This window comes from Harmonia axyridis, chromosome 4 (assembly GCF_914767665.1).
Source record: "Harmonia axyridis chromosome 4, icHarAxyr1.1, whole genome shotgun sequence".
Taxonomy (NCBI): Eukaryota; Metazoa; Arthropoda; class Insecta; order Coleoptera; family Coccinellidae; genus Harmonia; species Harmonia axyridis.
In genome coordinates, this window is record NC_059504.1 from 20,012,934 (window position 1) to 20,030,915 (window position 17,982).

The following is a 17,982-nucleotide window of genomic DNA, read 5'->3' on the forward strand; positions in this document are numbered from 1 at the left end:
TCAGTTAAATGAACTCATTAAAACGGCAAAGCTGTAAAAGGTCTTAACTTCGGGGAAACTTTAATTCCTATATATCTTAACCCTTAACGTAATACTTGACTGTTTCTTTGATGACGGTTTTTTTTTTAATGGAATATTTTAAATAAGCGCTTTAGAATTGTTTATAGAGAATAGTTGAACACTGAATAGTTAAGAAGTGGAAATGGAAAATTTCAAATCGAAGATTAGAGATTAATAAGAAATGATGAGATAATCTATTCTAAAAATACAGTGACCCGTTTTCAACGAGTTAATATCTAACAAGAAGTAACAGAAATAATAAACATACATTTAAAAATTTTGTTGTCAAATGAGTTTCAAGTTCAAATAAAATTTGTTGGTAATTTCAGTAGGTAGTAATGAAGAAATTTTGTCTGTTAGGAGAATTAGATAATGTTGATCAAATTTTTGTTTTCAATTGCTATTGTGACTGTTGAGCGCAATATGTATTTATTATGCGCTCCAAAGTTGGAATGAAAATTATAATTCGAAATCAATCTGCTTTATTTCGCTACGAACTATTTTTTGTTAGTTATGAAACTATGTTATTCATATTAAAAGTTTTAATTAAAATCAATGTCTAGAAATGGAAAAAATATATGTTCAGACACCTCAGATATAACGCTCAATACATGCAACTATAATGGGTAAGAATAATTCTACATAATGCAAATACATTCTTTAATAAAAATCTTTTATATTTGTCTTATTAAACAAGATTTTATTGTTAGTTAGTTTGATCATTTTTCGTCGTTTTCATTTCCAACTATGATAATGTGGAATTTTTGTAGATATATGTACAATATACATTTTTCTTCAACTTTAGTCATCTAATATCTGAAGAAATGTCAGTTATATATTAATTGACCTAAAATTAATTTAGTACAGTACTAATATCATATGCATTTAACTTAATTACTCATTCTTTCATTATTATCAATAATTTTTTTCATTCCCCAAATCTCTGGCCAAAATCCGGATAATCTGTTTTTACATGGAAGTTATATTTCCATTCAGTTCTGCCAACGGTGCCAACCTAATATCTTTTGATCGTCTCTCAAAATATTTTCATGTTACCAATAATAAGTTAAACATTGTTGGATTATTTATGTTCTATACATAATGAATGTAAATTTAAAATATCAGGAAAAACTCATAATAGTTTAAATGTTGAATAATTCAACTCAAATATATGATTTTCCTTCAGCGAGGAATTATTTTTCTTGATTCTTTAAAATTTGATAAGAAAACTTCAAACAAAATCACTCTGACCAATTTTCTGAATGCATTATTACAGAAAGCCACGAATCATTGAGTTAATAGAACGACCTGAGATAACTTTCCCATATTTTGACATTTTTGACAATGGCCGTGTATTTCATTCCATAACATTTTCTAATTCGTTGTACGTTCATTTATTGAGTCATTGGAACCGTAAATATAAAGTGTGAATTAATAATTTCTCAATTATATCATTCGGATTGAAGGAAAAAATACACATTTTGTATTGAAGACATGTTTTGTTGATACCACAATATATTCAGTGATATCGGTAGAAGATGTATTGTGTGTAAAATCAATCATATTATGAAAGACGTTAAATAATTGATTGAAACAATTCTCTATTTTTCAAATAAATTATGTTATATTGAACAACACAGGAAACTGAACGTGAAATAATATCCTTCCAAAATGTCTTCAATGAAGAGTGGAGCTATGGGAAAAAAAGAAGGAAAGATGAGAATTCGTGCGTTTCCAGTGAGTAAAGTAATGCTCTCCCTTTCAACTCACTTCGTTTTCCACACAGAGTTTATTAACTTTGCACTTGAACTTCATATTTTGTTGAAAATTTGTTTCAACTGTATCTATGGTTTTGTTCGAAATGAATATTTAGTATAATTTTTCTAACATTCTCATTTATTGATACATTGACTTTTCACTAACCAACTACTTGTTATTTGAAAGAATTTTTCATCGAAACAAAAATTGTCATTTGTCATTTAGGCCATAATAGTCAAATTTTATGTTACATCTTTGAGCTAAATTCTACATTTAATATTGGAAAAATAAACTTCATTTCATGTGACAAACAATAGCAAAACATATAACTTTTTTAATTTCTATAAGATGAACGGTTCCTCAGACTCGTCAAGAAGTTTCGAACAAGCTGGAGATTTAATTAGAAATGTGAATAGAATTCTTCAACATATTCAACAATAATTTGTTTTTTTTTTAACAGATGACAATGGATGAAAAGTACGTGGAGAGTATATGGGCATTACTAAAGAATGCTATTCAAGAAATTCAAAAGAAGAATAATTCTGGTCTGAGTTTTGAGGAATTGTATCGCAATGCATACACTATGGTCTTACACAAACATGGTGAGAGATTATATACTGGCTTGAAAGAAGTTGTAACTCAGCATTTGGAGACAAAGGTGAGTTTTATATATTTGCAAAAAAACCAAATTGCATTGGAAAGTTTATCTGATTTTTTACCAATACTATAGAATAATGAACTTCATTAGATAAATAATAAATGTTTTTTTGCCCTGAGAGAGCGAAAATTAAATTGTATTTGTACAAATGGTTTGAAAATTGATAATTATTGTTACTTTTCTTTGATAAAGGCATTCAGAGCATAATAATAATTGAATAGAAACTCATCTTTCTTGATCAATAGAGATTAATTTTTAGTTAAATTCTAGTTCTTGTACCTTGGATAAAATACCAATTAACCAAGGATAAAAAGTATGGGAGTTCCAAATGTTGTTTAATTTTGAACACATTAAATAAATTTATAATCTCATAGTATTTAAAAGTATTATCTTATACAATTTGAACATGTGAAGATACAAAATTGCTTTTCTATTGTATTTAGAAATAGTTCAATATAATTATATGATTGCTTTAAATGGTGCAAATTATGGGAAAAAATTGAAGTAATTTCATACTTATCAGAATTTAGGGATGACACCCTTTTAAGAATTAAAGCCTAAAAGTAAAATGGAGCATCTATCTGTTGTAGATAAAAACATTACCCAAATTTGAAATGTGTATTTATTTTTAATATAAATATTTAAATTGAATATTGGAGGTACCCAGCATCTCTTTCTTAAGAGTAACGCAAGTACATACTAGAAGATGGAATTCATAAATTGCTAGTACTTGTTATAATGCTACTTTTGGCTAACAGGAATTCTTCAATCCTTGGTTTGTTTCATTCTTTGGTTGGAATCTTGATATTTAAAATTTTCTGCTCGCAAAATGCATTTCAAGATCATCCTGAACATCTTTGGTTTCGTGTCTGTAGATCTGTGTGTCCACACATTTTGGTAACAAGCGCACATTTTGGTAACAAACTTCTACAATTTTTTTCTGATTTTAATGAAATTTCATATGGGTATTTCGTTTGGGCTATATATAATGCTGTATGAAGTTCGATTTTTTTAGACAAAGGGTAGGTGTTGTGCAAGCACAAGTGGAAAGTACTTGGGATCTCAATATTTGGTGCTCTACCTTTGATGAAATTGGGTATGCGTATACAGGTTGGGAGTTTAAAGGTTCCATGAGAATTTGAGCCTTTTCGAATATAAGGTGTGCACTAGTTCTGCGTGAATCATGTCTTCTTGGGAAATAATACTCTGGAATTCTTTTTAGAAGCTAAGGACCAGAAAGCATAATGAATAACAAAAAACTATGCCGATGGATATTCATTGAGGAAGGTTATTTTATTGTTAAAAATAAATCCCTAAAATTTTGTGAATCCCTTAAATTAAGGGCATTGAATTCGAAGTAAATGAGATGATTTTTATTGCAAAGATAGTTCTATATTTTCTGATCACTGGTGGATGATTAAGATTTCAAGACATGATTGTACCAAATTACAACAATAAGATTGAGTGAAACTTTTGAATGTAGTGAGTTAGTTATCCCATAGGCTATGCATATGAATTTCTCTCAGAATTTCAGAGATATTGTTGAAATATTGATGTGTCCAATGCCAAAATGATATTTCCTAAATGTTTGTTTGAAATTGTAATTGTTTCAATAATTTTCAATAATATATAGGTTATACGATCGAATTGGAAAAATGATAATGATCACATGATATGTCTAATAATAGAATTGATTGAATTAGGAACACACATTTAAATGATGAATATTCAACACTGATAAGTTATTAAATAACTCATTTATTGGTTCTCAGAAATCTTGTGCTGTCAGTTTTTATACTTCTAACATGGGACATTACGTTTTTAGCTATCTGTTAGCAAATTACAAGCAAAAGCCAATAAATTTCAGTATTTTTAATACAGCTAATCTGGATCAATTAATTAACCACAGAAAAAAAGAATCTGTTAGGTGATTCATGCTAGCTTGAAAAAATTGCAATGATTCAACTGATCCAATTGAATCCATAACTCTACGGTGAAAACGAAAAATAATGGATTTCTTTTTACTACATCTTAAATATATACGATAGACTAGAGCTATCTATCTTGCATTGAATAAGTCCAAATGGGTTTCACTAGGTGGCGTTAGAAAGATGAGATTTCGTACTACAAAAACTTTTGTGATAGTTTTGTGATAAGTTGATTCAGTTATTTTGTGCGCGTCAAAGGTGGACAGAACAGAAAATACACTATATTTTACTGTTTTTTTCTCAATAGAGGAGAAAATGCAAGCCAGACGGCTGAAAATGTAAAAAGTGTTAATGATCTTGCTACTGTAATAGCCAATCAAGTTCAATTTTGGTTTCGTCGATTCCGTTCCGGTAATTTCGATGTCAAAGATTATTCAATGATTATTCAGTGATTATTCAATGAATATTCAGTCAATATTCAGTGATTAAACTAATGTTTTAATGAACCAATAAAATCCGAGCGTTTTGATGAGTGAATATACCCTTTGCGACGTGGTATAATCGTTTTGGTGTTTTGCCTCTCGCCATATACGCTCTATTAGTGTGACGTCACACACCTCCATTTTTGGTTCTCCTGTCAGTGTTCGGAATCCAAACAAATAAATTGTCATTCAAATTAGTACGGTCTCGTTGAAGGAATTGGCTTATTTTCATAAATAAGAGTATTAGAGGAACGATTTCAGTATTAATTGATAGACAGAAGGAACGAGGTTAATACCAGTAACTTTGAATCCTGTATCACTCCCCAGATTTTGTAAAGAGCCGTGTTTATTAGTTGAACCTCAAGTTCGAACTTACGGCATTAATCTCGTTCCTTCTGTCTATCAATTAATGGTAAAATCGTTCCTTAAATAATCTTATTTGTCAAAATAAGCCAATTTCTTCAACGACAACGTACTAATTTGAATGACAATTTGTTTGTTTGGATTCCGAACACTAACAGGAGAACTAAAATGGCGGTGTGTGACGTCATCACTAATAGAGCGTATTGCGATCATTTCCACAGTAACGTAATTGGACGTTCGCCAAAAAAATAAAAGTCAAGTTCAGTGAAATGTCATTGAATTTTGCAAAAGGCAGCGCTACGATTATAGTTCAATTAATAAATAAGAAATTAAAAATTTAATTTATATTTTGATTATACGAACATTACGAACCTCTTCACTCGACGTATTTCGCGAAACACCAGTCGAGTTGCTCTCTCGTGACTCGGTTTATAATCGAATATTTTCTGTACTCTTATGATATAAATGTTTATTCAATGAATATTAAAAAATATTCAATGATTATTCAGTTAATACTTATTTGAATATTCTACTCAAAAAACCTAGTCACCCATGATTGGACTAGATCTTCTTTGAGATCTAGCAAAAAATATGCATAAATATTTAAAAGATCTATTTAACGAACAGGTAATATTGAACAAAGTTTACTATAATATGATGCATAAATGTGAAAACGTTCGTTATTCCTGGAAAAGTCGGGAGTATTCTGGTTTTACCGAAAAAATTGTCCTATTTTTATAATCAAATTGTCTTTTGTAAATACAGAGATTTTTTTATCACATGACAACGTACAAAATACAATAGATCCTTAAATAGACGCAGTAAAACCTTCACTGGGACAATACAATCTACATAGACCCTTTACAGGTCTAAAGGTACAAAAAGAATGATCAAGCGGATTCTGAGAACATTTAATTCTTCAAGAATACACTTCGTGATCAATTATACGGAATTTTCAAAAAACTTTTCTGATTCAGTTTTGTTAGGGAAGGATGTTACTTCAGTCGATTTCTGTACATTTTAAGACCATAGATTTAAAAGAATATAAATATTCGTCGGTTCGCAATTCAGAATACATAAAACAATATTTGACCACTGAAATAGAGCAATGTCTAGAAATAGCAATGCATACGGAATAAGAAGGCAAGGTTACATTTTCGAATGTAGAATCTTATATTGTTATTATTACAACTCTTTATTGCTAAATTCATATGTTAGAATCTTATATTCCATTTTTATATTTTTTCATTGATGAAAACCAAATTTTATTAATTTTTCTTTGGCTGAATACCTTTTTCTACTACTATTAAATGAATAATTTTAATTGAATTGTATCTATCAATTTCAATATTATGTAATTTCCAGTAATTTTAATATTAATAAAACGATTTGTCCGTAGTGAATCACAAAACCTTGTTTTAATCATTCCTGAATAGTGAGTCAATTGATCATTCAAACTTTCATTCGTAACTTCATAAATATCCAACTACTCACTAAATAGAAAACTATTCACTGAATAATCAGTGAATACTCAACTATTCACTGATTATTCATGAATAGAAAAGTAGTCATTGATTATTCAACTATTCAGTGAATACTCGACTCTTCACTGATTATTCATGAATAGAAAACTAGTCATTGATTATTCAACTATTCAGTGAATACTCGACTATTCACTGATTATTCATGAATAGAAAAGTAGTCATTGATTCTTCAACACTTCAGTGAATATTCATTATTATTCGAATAATGCAAAATGCAATTATTCGAATAATTATTCAATGATTATTCAAATCATTCATTCATGATTCCCAGCCCTAGCCTCAAGAAGGAATTCGATGTATGGGTACCACACGAGTTAACGTAAAAAACCCCTCATTGACCGAATTTCCATCTGCGTATTGCTGCTGAATCGCAACAAAATCGAATCATTTTTGAAGCGGTTGGTGACTGGCGATGAAAAGTGGATCACTTACGACAACGTCAAGCGAAAACGGTCGTGGTCGAAACGAAGCCAGTGGGCGAAAACGGTGGCCAAGGCCAAGCTAGGATAGACGGCCAGAAAGGTTTTGCTGTGTGAGCTGCTCCTCTACGGCACAACTGTTAACTCGGAACTGTACTGTCAAAAATTCGACCGTCCGAATGAAGCATCGAGATAGAATAGAGGGAGACGCTATGGGCTATTATCGGGCTAGAAAAAAAGTGACCAGTAGGCGGGGCTAATTCTATTACTAAAATTGGAGAAAGATCAGGGTCGGATTGAGTAAATTTTCACGAAGGAAAATCTACAGGGATTTTTAATTTACTAAATTTGACAAAATTTTGCTGTCAACCAGAACAAACTCATATATTAGATGACTAACAATCTTTACAAAAATGAATTTCTGTTGGATGGAGAAAGATGGATGTTTACGACGTCATAATAAAAAAATTAGGCATAATTTTCAAATCTAGAAAGTGGACACTGAACTGAATCTTGAGATTATGTGGAAATTATACTAGGTTTGGTAAATGTATAAAATCTTATCTACAGAAGCAACTCATTCAGTTGATTTGTAGTTTCAATTGAATAAACCAAATAAAAAATGAAATTTATATGATCTATATCTCTTTCTCATAACTAGCAATTCTCTTATTTGTCTCTTAATTTTTATCTTCTATTGTGGGTGATGATAATCTTATCTTTTCTTTGGTTTTTTGTTATATGGTTTGTTGTTTTTACTTACTAGGTTTTATTGTGTTTATGTAACCGTTGATTTTTCTCCTTTTACTTCAGCGTTTTTCAATTTTATGATTTTTTAACATATCTTTTTCATATAAATACATTATTTTCAGGTGCGTGAAGATGTTTTGAGATCATTACATAATAGTTTCCTGATGACTTTGAACCAAGCATGGAATGATCATCAAACATCGATGGTGATGATCAGAGATATACTGATGTATATGGATCGGGTCTACGTGCAGCAGAATGATGTAGACAACGTGTACAATTTGGGTCTCATTATATTCAGGGACCAGGTAAGTAGTAAACCATTGCCAAAAAGGTTGGATTATAAAACTCATAAAAAAAGCTTAGTCTAAAGCTTCAATATGAATTTTCAGGTTGTACGCTATGGTTGTATAAGGGATCATCTCAGAGAAACACTGCTTGATATGGTTATGAGGGAGAGAAAAGGTGAAAAAGTGGATCGAATTTCAATTAAAAACGCTTGTCAAATGCTCATGGTCCTTGGAATTAACTCCAGATCGGTGTATGAAGAGGATTTTGAGAGACCTTTTCTACAGCAATCTGCAGAATTCTACAAGGCAAGTTGAGTTTTTATTTTATAGGTCTGTTCCTGATAGGTTGGTACAACATCAATGTTATGTAACAAGCATGTACACATGGCGTACTTGTGAGTTCATATGGCGATTGAATACTATTTCCACATGAATTCATTCATAACATAACATTGTCCTATAAAGCGGAACCACCTAATACTTTACAGGGCACATTAGGCTAGATGGCAGCCACAAGTTGACGAAGCAGCTACTGTTGTTGACGAATTTGGAGTACTATAATTTGGGGCTTATTTATACTTTTTGTAGGTATTCTTCTTTTCTTCCATTTATTTAAAAAAGTGTCGTGAATATGATCTAAATTATATCAACTTTCCTTGTTTGCTATTCATTTATTGTTTTGGTGTGATTGAATAGTATCTATTCTAGGTTTTCACTATGATCTAAAAGGTGCTGTCTTAAACTTTATTTACATCAATTTCCTAGATTTCACGTCAAAGTATGGTTTGCATGTTGTAATAATGCGAAATTGGGTGTGTTTTATCTTTAACTGCACCTGCTTCTTGGTCTTGCACATGTATCTTGTGTTCTCGAACAGCATCGAACATCAGTATCATCACTAAATATGAATCCTTTAATCTAATATTTCCCTACAATGTACCAATGGAAATGCTAAAACAGTTCAAAAGATCTTATTGTTTTTATATATTCAACAGGATCAAACGACAAGATTGCAATTGTACATGAGGGGAACGAGTAATTTCAATAAATAATCTTGCAGTTCAGTATCTGTTGCTCATGAATTATGATATTTTTAGAACCATGCTTTTACAACATATTTTCTAGTTGGAAGTAAACCGATTATACAATCACTTTTAAATTCAGTGAAGAGTTGATTCAAATCGACAAACAAGCAATTATGGACGTAATAATCCATGAAAGATAAGAATTTCATATACGTTTATAACAGAACATATTGAACAATAAGGAAATGAATTCTCCATAAATTAGTAACTGTTTCACATAAAAAAAAAAATTGTCAGTGTAGATAAATGAGAAAATATTTTTTAGTTACTCCACTATTGTTATTGCAAATTATTTCAGGATCTGTGTTTGATTAGATTAAATTCAATGAAACTCCAATTTTGGAAGAAGGCTATTTGAAAAAATATTAGCTTTTATGTCTTGACTGTTGAACATATTCACTAAAATCTCAAAATACATTTAATGAAATATTATTCTCCTTGTAGTGACATTAGAAAACATCCTAGAGTAATAAACATAGATCACTCTGAGGAAAAAATAGGTGGCAAATAAAAAAGTGATTACATTACCAAAAGTTTCTGGAAATATTAAACTTTTCAAACAAAGTTGACATTTTCTTATATTTATGGTCCATTTTAGGTGGAGAGTCAAAAATTTTTGGCTGAGAACAGTGCATCAGTCTACATAAAAAAAGTAGAAACAAGAATCAATGAAGAATCTGATAGGGCAAAACATTACCTGGATGAATCCACAGAACCAAGAATCGTCGAAGTAGTTGAAGAGGAACTGATAAAGAAACATATGAAAACTATAGTTGAAGTGAGTATCTGTCTTTTCAATTAATGAGATTGTAAACTTTTGTATTGTGAGAGAAAAAATTTTACGATATTCAAATTCCATATTATCTCATTTAGGTGACGTTAGAAATTTTTTTTTTTTGTTAATTTCAAAGCTGCAGATTTGATCTAGATGAAAATTTGTATTTGGATGTAGAATTACAATTCTGCTTTGTGCGGAATTTCTTGATCTCATAATCAGAACCACAGAAAATTAAGAAGAATATTAAAAAAAAATTAACAATATTTCCGTGAGTTCAGAACTGACTGAGTTGTGATTTTGAATGTTTATATGGAATAAAAATTTCCAAGTTCTGTACAAAATTTTGAGAATTATTATCATAATCTTAAAAAGCTCAAGAAGAAGAAATACCCACTATTTTAATGATTACATATCTGATCAGGTTGAGATTTCTCATGTATATACAGGGTGAGTCTTTGACTTGCACATAAATTCCAACAGTAGATTCCTGAGGTCAGAAGAAAAACTTTTGTCCTTACTATTTTTTCCGATTTGGCTCAGTTGAAAAGATACTGGCTGTTGAAAATCCATAAAAAAAATATTTTTCAGTTTAATCAGGAAAAAGTGTTCCCCTATATCTCAAGAATTTACTGTTAAGATATATGTACAAGTCAAAGACTCACCCTGTTTATAAAATCATTTCAAGCTTTGTGAAAAATTTTGTGTTGAAAGAATCATCAAAATAATAGAAATAGAAATTTCGATATTCTGAATTTTCTATTTTTTTGATGACGTTATTGACACGAAATTCTTCACAAAGCTTGAAATGATTTATACTATATATGTACAGTTTTACGGTCTCCAAGGGTGCAATTGACTCATGAATGAACAAACACTCAAAAACTCCTGACTTCACGTCAGTACTTTCCTCATTTTTGTGATGATCACTTATACACTTATATGTAGTTGAAATGTTTTAATCCTCCAAACTTCTTCAACATTCAAATTTAATTGAACAATTTTTTGAAGATATCCGAGAATTTAGGCAAACTATTTTAATTGGATATATTTATAGATGGAAAACTCTGGAGTGGTTCATATGTTGAAGAATCAAAAAACCGAAGACCTGGCATGTATGTACAAACTCTTTGGTCGAGTAACGGATGGTTTGAAGACCATGGCTGACTGTGTTAGTCAATATTTGAGGGAACAAGGCAAAGCTCTTGTTCAGGAGGATGATCATAATTCTTCAACAAATGCCATAACATTTGTTCAATCATTATTGGATCTTAAAGATCGATTTGATCATTTCCTGAAGAACTCTTTCAGTAATGATAAAATCTTTAAGCAAATGATTGCATCTGATTTCGAGTATTTCCTCAACCTAAATCCCAAATCACCAGAATATTTGTCATTATTTATTGATGATAAATTGAAGAAAGGAGTTAAAGGGGTGAGTGAATTTTATTTATATATTATAATTAAATGTTTCTGATTCAGTTTTTTATTATTATCATCGGAGCCGCGTAAGAGAACGGTTTCACAAGAGGCTATGCGACAAGTTTCTCAATTCCTCTCGAATAATTATTTATTGAGTACATAAAAATTGGATATTTTCACTTTGCATAAATATTGCTCAACACAAAAGCAAACTAAAGAGTAAAACGCAAACAGGCTGACAAATTTCAATTTCACCTATTTTGGCATCAATGACATCACATGGATATCGATACATATTCGCCAAAGTATCGTAAGTGACAGCATATGTTTTTTACAGAAACAACCTTTTTTTTTTTTGTTTGATAGGAAGCGTTTATGTAAGGTAATCCCAAAAATTTTTCATAGTCCATTAGGGGACATTTTCGGCCACCTATTGGACTAAAAATATTTGGGACTACCTTACATAAATACTTCCTGCTGAAACAGAAAATGGTTGTTTCTGTAAAAAACATATGGTGTCACTTACCAGATACTAAGGGAATGGTACATATATCGCAGAGAATTTAAGAGCGGTTACTAGAGGTTTTCAATGTCTGACCTGCTTCGTATTTACAGACCGATTAACACTTGTCAATGGTCAACTAAGCATGATCATAAATTTTTCATTGACAGAATTTTGGAGGTTATAAATATGGTTGATCTCTTTTAATTTTTAAATAACTAATAGTTCTTAATGGCTTTGAAAGGCATTTGTTTCATATTTAAAATAATAAAGTTTTTGAGTGTCAGATGTCATGAAAAATATTCATAAACAATAATCTGAAAATTAAAATGACAACTGCCAACCGGAGAGGGCGTGGTTAGCGATCCTAATCAGAATAAAAGTACGGTTGCTCTGGTGACAGATAACTCATCGAAGTTTGAGGAAATAGTCACAGGTTTTTGAGGAATTTGACATATATGGACCACGAACTTACTAACCATAGTAACCAAGGTGACATACGGACCATAACCTGAATATGTATCGATAACTATATCAATCTAATTGATTTATGTTAGGATTAAATGTTGTTTTGAATGCTTGGTAATTTTAAGAATGTACAGGGAGATATTTCTTTATGGGTCAAACCTTTTTTTGCCCCATAAACTTCTTTGTAGTGCGCCGCTGGTGGATTCTAACATATTAAATGAATTCTTTGTTCATAAACTGGTTTGTCTCTTATAATTTTCACGCATCAACCTATCAAGAAGAAAGTGATTCATTCAATTTGCTTGCATTTTTCAACAAAACAATGATAAAGAATCAGTAGGCCTTGACTGCTATCTTCATTTTGATGTTTAGGTGCGTTTTCAAGTATCACTTGAAAGTTGGTGAATGCCTATGATGTATTAATTTAGCTTGTAACTTCAACACTTTGTATATCGGTAACAAAGTGCTCGCAGTGCCATGTTTATGCACAATATTACCTTATTTTCATCTAGAAAATACGTTCCTAAAATCCTGATACCGAATTCTGAAACGCCCTGAAAGTACAATAATATATGTAATCATAACCTACTTAACCCACTTGTATATAATAATTTCAAAATTATTCATGTTATTGTTGAAATTCTATAATAAAATAACTACATTTTCTGCAGCTTGAGTATCAATAGTATTTCCAAAATACAAACTGACAAAAGCTTATTGCTTTTTCAGATGACAGAACAGGAGATTGAAACAGTTCTCGATAAATCAATGGTTCTATTCAGATTCCTCCAGGAAAAAGATGTTTTTGAAAGGTATTACAAACAACATCTAGCTAAAAGACTCCTTTTGAACAAATCAGTCAGTGATGATTGGGAGAAAAACATGATCTCAAAGCTGAAGGTAAGAATTCATTTACAGCAATTAGCTTATTTCACAGGTATTTTCTTAGGGAGCAAGAGAAAAATCGAATTTTATCAAGGAAATGGTAAACAATAGAATACTAATCTTGGAAGTGAATAATGATATGCTGCATTTTTAATTCTGTTATGTGTTGAATCCAACTCAATGTATAATGTTAAGAACAATTTACATTATGTAAAAAAGCAACAATAGACATACGTAAAGAATTTTCATTTTGAAATTTTTTCTATTGACTTCAATGCTACAAATCTTTGAGTTAATTTGGGATTCTCTTTGTTCTATATTTCTTCTTCTATCATTCTTTTTCTTTTCAAACGCCAGGAACATTGTGTGCAGATTGAAGAAAAGAGACAATATTCATCTTCGGCAATATTTATGAGTGCACTGTGTTAATAACTGTCAACATCCACTTCACTTTTGATTGACTTTGACATACTTTCTCCACTTTTTTTGACGAATTATGTTATATGGTCATTAGTTTTTTTGTTAACTCACTTTTTCACGGCCATTATCTTCTTTCACATGCATATATTTATTTTTTTAATTTGTTTCTTTTATATTTTTTAAAAATTCTTTTTTCCACTTTTCATTACAAATATTGATCAAAGCAGTTCATCACAGGAAATTCCATTTGCAGAAAAAAGTGTAAGACGACAAATTCTTAGTTCAATATTTTTATCCATTGTAAAATACGCAGAACATACGATGAATTATTGATACAGTGCACTGTAAACAAACTACATGACAGATCCATGTTAGTATAGTAGATAATTGTGCCAATTTGGTGACAAAAATAATTTAAATTAAAAAGGAATTTTCCCTCAAAACAGGCTCTTTAAAACAAGAATTCCTTTTACTTCCTTGAATATCACATTGTGAAATCCTGTACAACTACATCATGAAATTGACCGTTTTCTTTATAAAATGTAGTCTTCTCATACATGATGTGAATTAACAATCCAACTTGTGATTACAATTATTACAATCAAACTTATGATAAAAATGATGAAGACAGAATATTTGCAACAGTGGAACAGATGGCCTTGATGTAGATAAAAAGGAAAGGTGCAATTTTTTCTAAACAAAATTGAGGGAAGTTTTATGTATGGTGTTCATCCATTTATAAATCTCTCCTTAAACCATAATTTTTTTCTACAAAAATTACTTTTTTTTTTTCTGAATATGAATTCTAAATGAGCTTCTGCTCAAAACTAGTATGAGCTGGAGAACTGGTGTTGTGTCCCATCGTCATAGCAACATACCTAATTGTTTACCCAACGGTAAAGGCTCTCACATTAAATCAAACATGAATTGACAGTGCTATTTTAAAACTACTTTATCTAGACTAGATTTTGAAACTACTTTATCTGCTTTAAAAATACCTCTACGGTTTTATGAAAATAATTCGACATTTTTTAATATATAAAGTCCTACAAAATTATTTTCAACATGTTGATTACAGCAGCATAAAGAAGCCGGTGTTGTTCTTTGAAAATTAAATGGCATGAAAGAATGTAGACTAGGTCAGTATTACTGACATCAAAATTCATGGTTCACACATTTTTTTTATTGCAAGAAAAGGGAATGAGTTTTCTGTTTTGGAAAACGCTATATCAAATGAAAGTGTTAGTTTTTTTCATATCTTAAATTTAGATATCTATGGAATTTTGAATAACTACAATTTAGAAGTGCAGTGCTTGGTACCCATCAGAGACCCACTTCTGTTCAATAAAAATACGATATATAATTGGTCTGTTTAAATAATACAATTTATTTTTTTTCCACTTTAGACGGAATGTGGCTGCCAGTTCACCTCAAAACTAGAAGGAATGTTCAAAGATATGACAGTTTCTAATACAATAATGGATGAATTCAAAGAGCATATTGCCAAATCAGAGGTAATAGGTACACTTGGGTCAGCTATAAGGGCATTTCTCATTTAATACTTGCATCTTTTCTTTCCAGACGAGTTTATGTGGCGTCGACTTGTTCATGCGTGTATTGACAACTGGATTCTGGCCAACCCAGAGTGCCACCCCTAAGTGTCACATACCACCTGTTCCACTTGCCGCTTTCGAAAGTTTTCGTAGGTGAGTGCCGTCTAATATCAGATTGAAAATAGGACAGAATTTAATTCCTATCCACAATAAAAAGCCTTCAGTTTTTATACACTTGACACTTCTCTGTTAAGGATGCAAGTTGTCTGTTTGCGGCGTATGTTCCTGAATAAAAAAAACCTCTTTCGTATCTATTTTGAGGCTGATTTCTGATAGATGTCAGTCACGATTATACTTTGCTTTTTTTATCCTTGTTTCAGGACTAATTACAGACCTGCAAACCTTGAAATTATTTTTGAGGTCATTTTCTCAAATATTTGAGAGATTAATATCATATTTTCTGTAGTGAAATCACAAAAAATTGTTGGACACTGTTATAGAAGGTGTCTTTTTTCATTTGGGTTACACCACTTCAAATAGATGAAAAATGGTCGACGAACATTTTGACATTTCGAGGGGAAAAGTTCGGTTGAATTTCTTACTTGACTCAAACGCCAGTAGTTGGCCTGAAAGCTTGCGCCTTTTAACAATCCTTTAGACTTCGAAATAGACAAGAAAAAGACAGTGCGATAAGAAGTTCAGATATAAAATTTTAAGGATTCAAGGCAAAGTTCTTTAGAAAGTAATTAATTTACTTCCTTTCTTCAAATATACAAAACAAAGCCATTAACTTGAGTTCTATATGTGATATAATAATAAATTTTAAAAAAATGGAAATAACTATAATAAAGGTTCAACAACTTGTTAAATGAAGATATACATTCTGCGAATATATATATTTTTCCCATTATGTATTTGTGATTTACATAATTGTTCAGTCCCTAGAAGTGTATTTTAATTTTACAATCATTTCAACATATTGATTCGCTAGAAATCAAAAAAATTGTTCACAAGATCAAAAGTGTTGTTGAATTAGCGGAAATATCTATTGTATTATCATATCAAGGAGTTTTTATATCTTTAGTGAGTTTCTCAAAGTATTAAACAGAGATAGCATGCATTTTTTCTCATTAAATAAATGTTGTCCTCAACATGTGCTAACAAATTTGAGAATGGAGGCAAATCAAAATTCAACTTGTGATACGATATCTCAATTCACAGGTTTCTTCACAAAGAGCACACTTCTCACAACAACTCAAAAAACACATTCTTAACAAAATATCATTGCGCTTTTGAAAATATATTATGATCTGACAACCATGGGGACACTCATACTCCCTTTATCTATTTTTATTACTCTGAGGTTGGTGGTTCCTAACCACCACCAATGTGTTATGGTTGATAATTTTCAGTAATAAATCTTTGGAGAATTGTTTGAGAAAAAAAATTTTCAATTTTATGACTAGTGAATATTATTTAGAAATCTTCAGGATTTTGATAAAGGCAATTTGAGTAATTTCTTTTTTCATCACAGATTTTATTTGGGAAAACATAGCGGTCGTCAGCTTACTCTACAACCACAACTTGGCAATGCAGATCTTAATGCCGTTTTCTATGGGCCTAAGAAGGATGATCTAGACAAAGAAGGAGCTTGCTCTTCTTCAACTAGCCTTGTTTCAAATCGATCATGTGGACCAAGGAAACACATAATCCAAGTTTCAACTTATCAAATGGTTGTGTTAATGCTTTTTAATAACCACGATAAATTAACATATGAAGAAATTCAAAATGAAAGTGACATCCCCGAAAGAGACCTTATCAGAGCTTTACAGAGTCTTGCAATGGGTAAAGCCTCACAAAGGATATTAATCAAAAATCCAAAAACTAAAGAGATTGAATCCAATCATGAGTTCTATGTCAATGATTCCTTCAGTTCAAAACTGCACAGAGTGAAAATTCAAACAGTGGCTGCAAAAGGGGAAAGCGAACCAGAGAGAAGGGAAACAAGGAATAAGGTGGATGAGGATAGAAAACATGAAATAGAAGCAGCTATAGTTAGAATAATGAAATCAAGGAAAAGAATGGCGCACAATATCTTAGTCACGGAGGTGACGGAACAACTAAAGAGTCGATTCTTGCCCTCGCCAGTTATAATAAAGAAACGAATAGAAGGACTTATCGAACGAGAATACCTTGCTCGTACCCCCGAAGATCGAAAAGTTTACACTTACGTTGCATGAACACTTTTTGGTAATCAGTTAAGTGAACTTTTTGTGGGTCTGATATTGCGGTGTGACCGCCTATGGATTGTGCAAATTATACCGCTTTAGTGATCTGTCATACCCATATAGCTAATTCATATTGAAATCTAATATAATTAAATTATTCAGAAATGATTGTTCTTATCTTTTTATTCGTTAGCATGTTTTCTGCATTTTCTTCCAGTTATATTAAATTTTTCTGGATTTCCAGATTCAAAATGTTCAATTATGTAAATATTGAATCTTTTTTTTTTTTTCAATATATGTATATTTTCAAATTAAAAAGTTTCCAATGGTATAGTGATTCATTGGTTTCATCCTTGGCTGAGAAATAAATAAGTTTACAATACGCCTTGTGT

At 30.9% G+C, this 17,982-nt stretch overlaps 1 protein-coding gene across 2 annotated transcripts; it reads left to right on the forward strand.

Moving 5' to 3' along the window:
* The first annotated feature begins 1,356 nt into the window (after positions 1-1,356).
* LOC123679059 (cullin-3) lies at positions 1,357-17,972 on the forward strand. Of its 2 annotated transcripts, none has more exons than XM_045616406.1 (10): positions 1,357-1,797; positions 2,279-2,476; positions 8,085-8,270; positions 8,355-8,558; positions 9,936-10,115; positions 11,170-11,547; positions 13,234-13,404; positions 15,216-15,323; positions 15,391-15,515; positions 16,897-17,972. In XM_045616406.1, the coding sequence occupies exons 1-10, from the start codon at positions 1,732-1,734 to the stop codon at positions 17,600-17,602; spliced, it is 2,322 nt and encodes a 773-aa protein (XP_045472362.1). In that variant the 5' UTR covers positions 1,357-1,731; the 3' UTR covers positions 17,603-17,972. The 2 variants fall into 2 exon arrangements, with proteins under 2 accessions (XP_045472362.1, XP_045472363.1); XM_045616407.1 differs by lacking the exon at positions 1,357-1,797 and adding an exon at positions 2,021-2,226.
* The last annotated feature ends 10 nt before the right edge of the window (positions 17,973-17,982 follow it).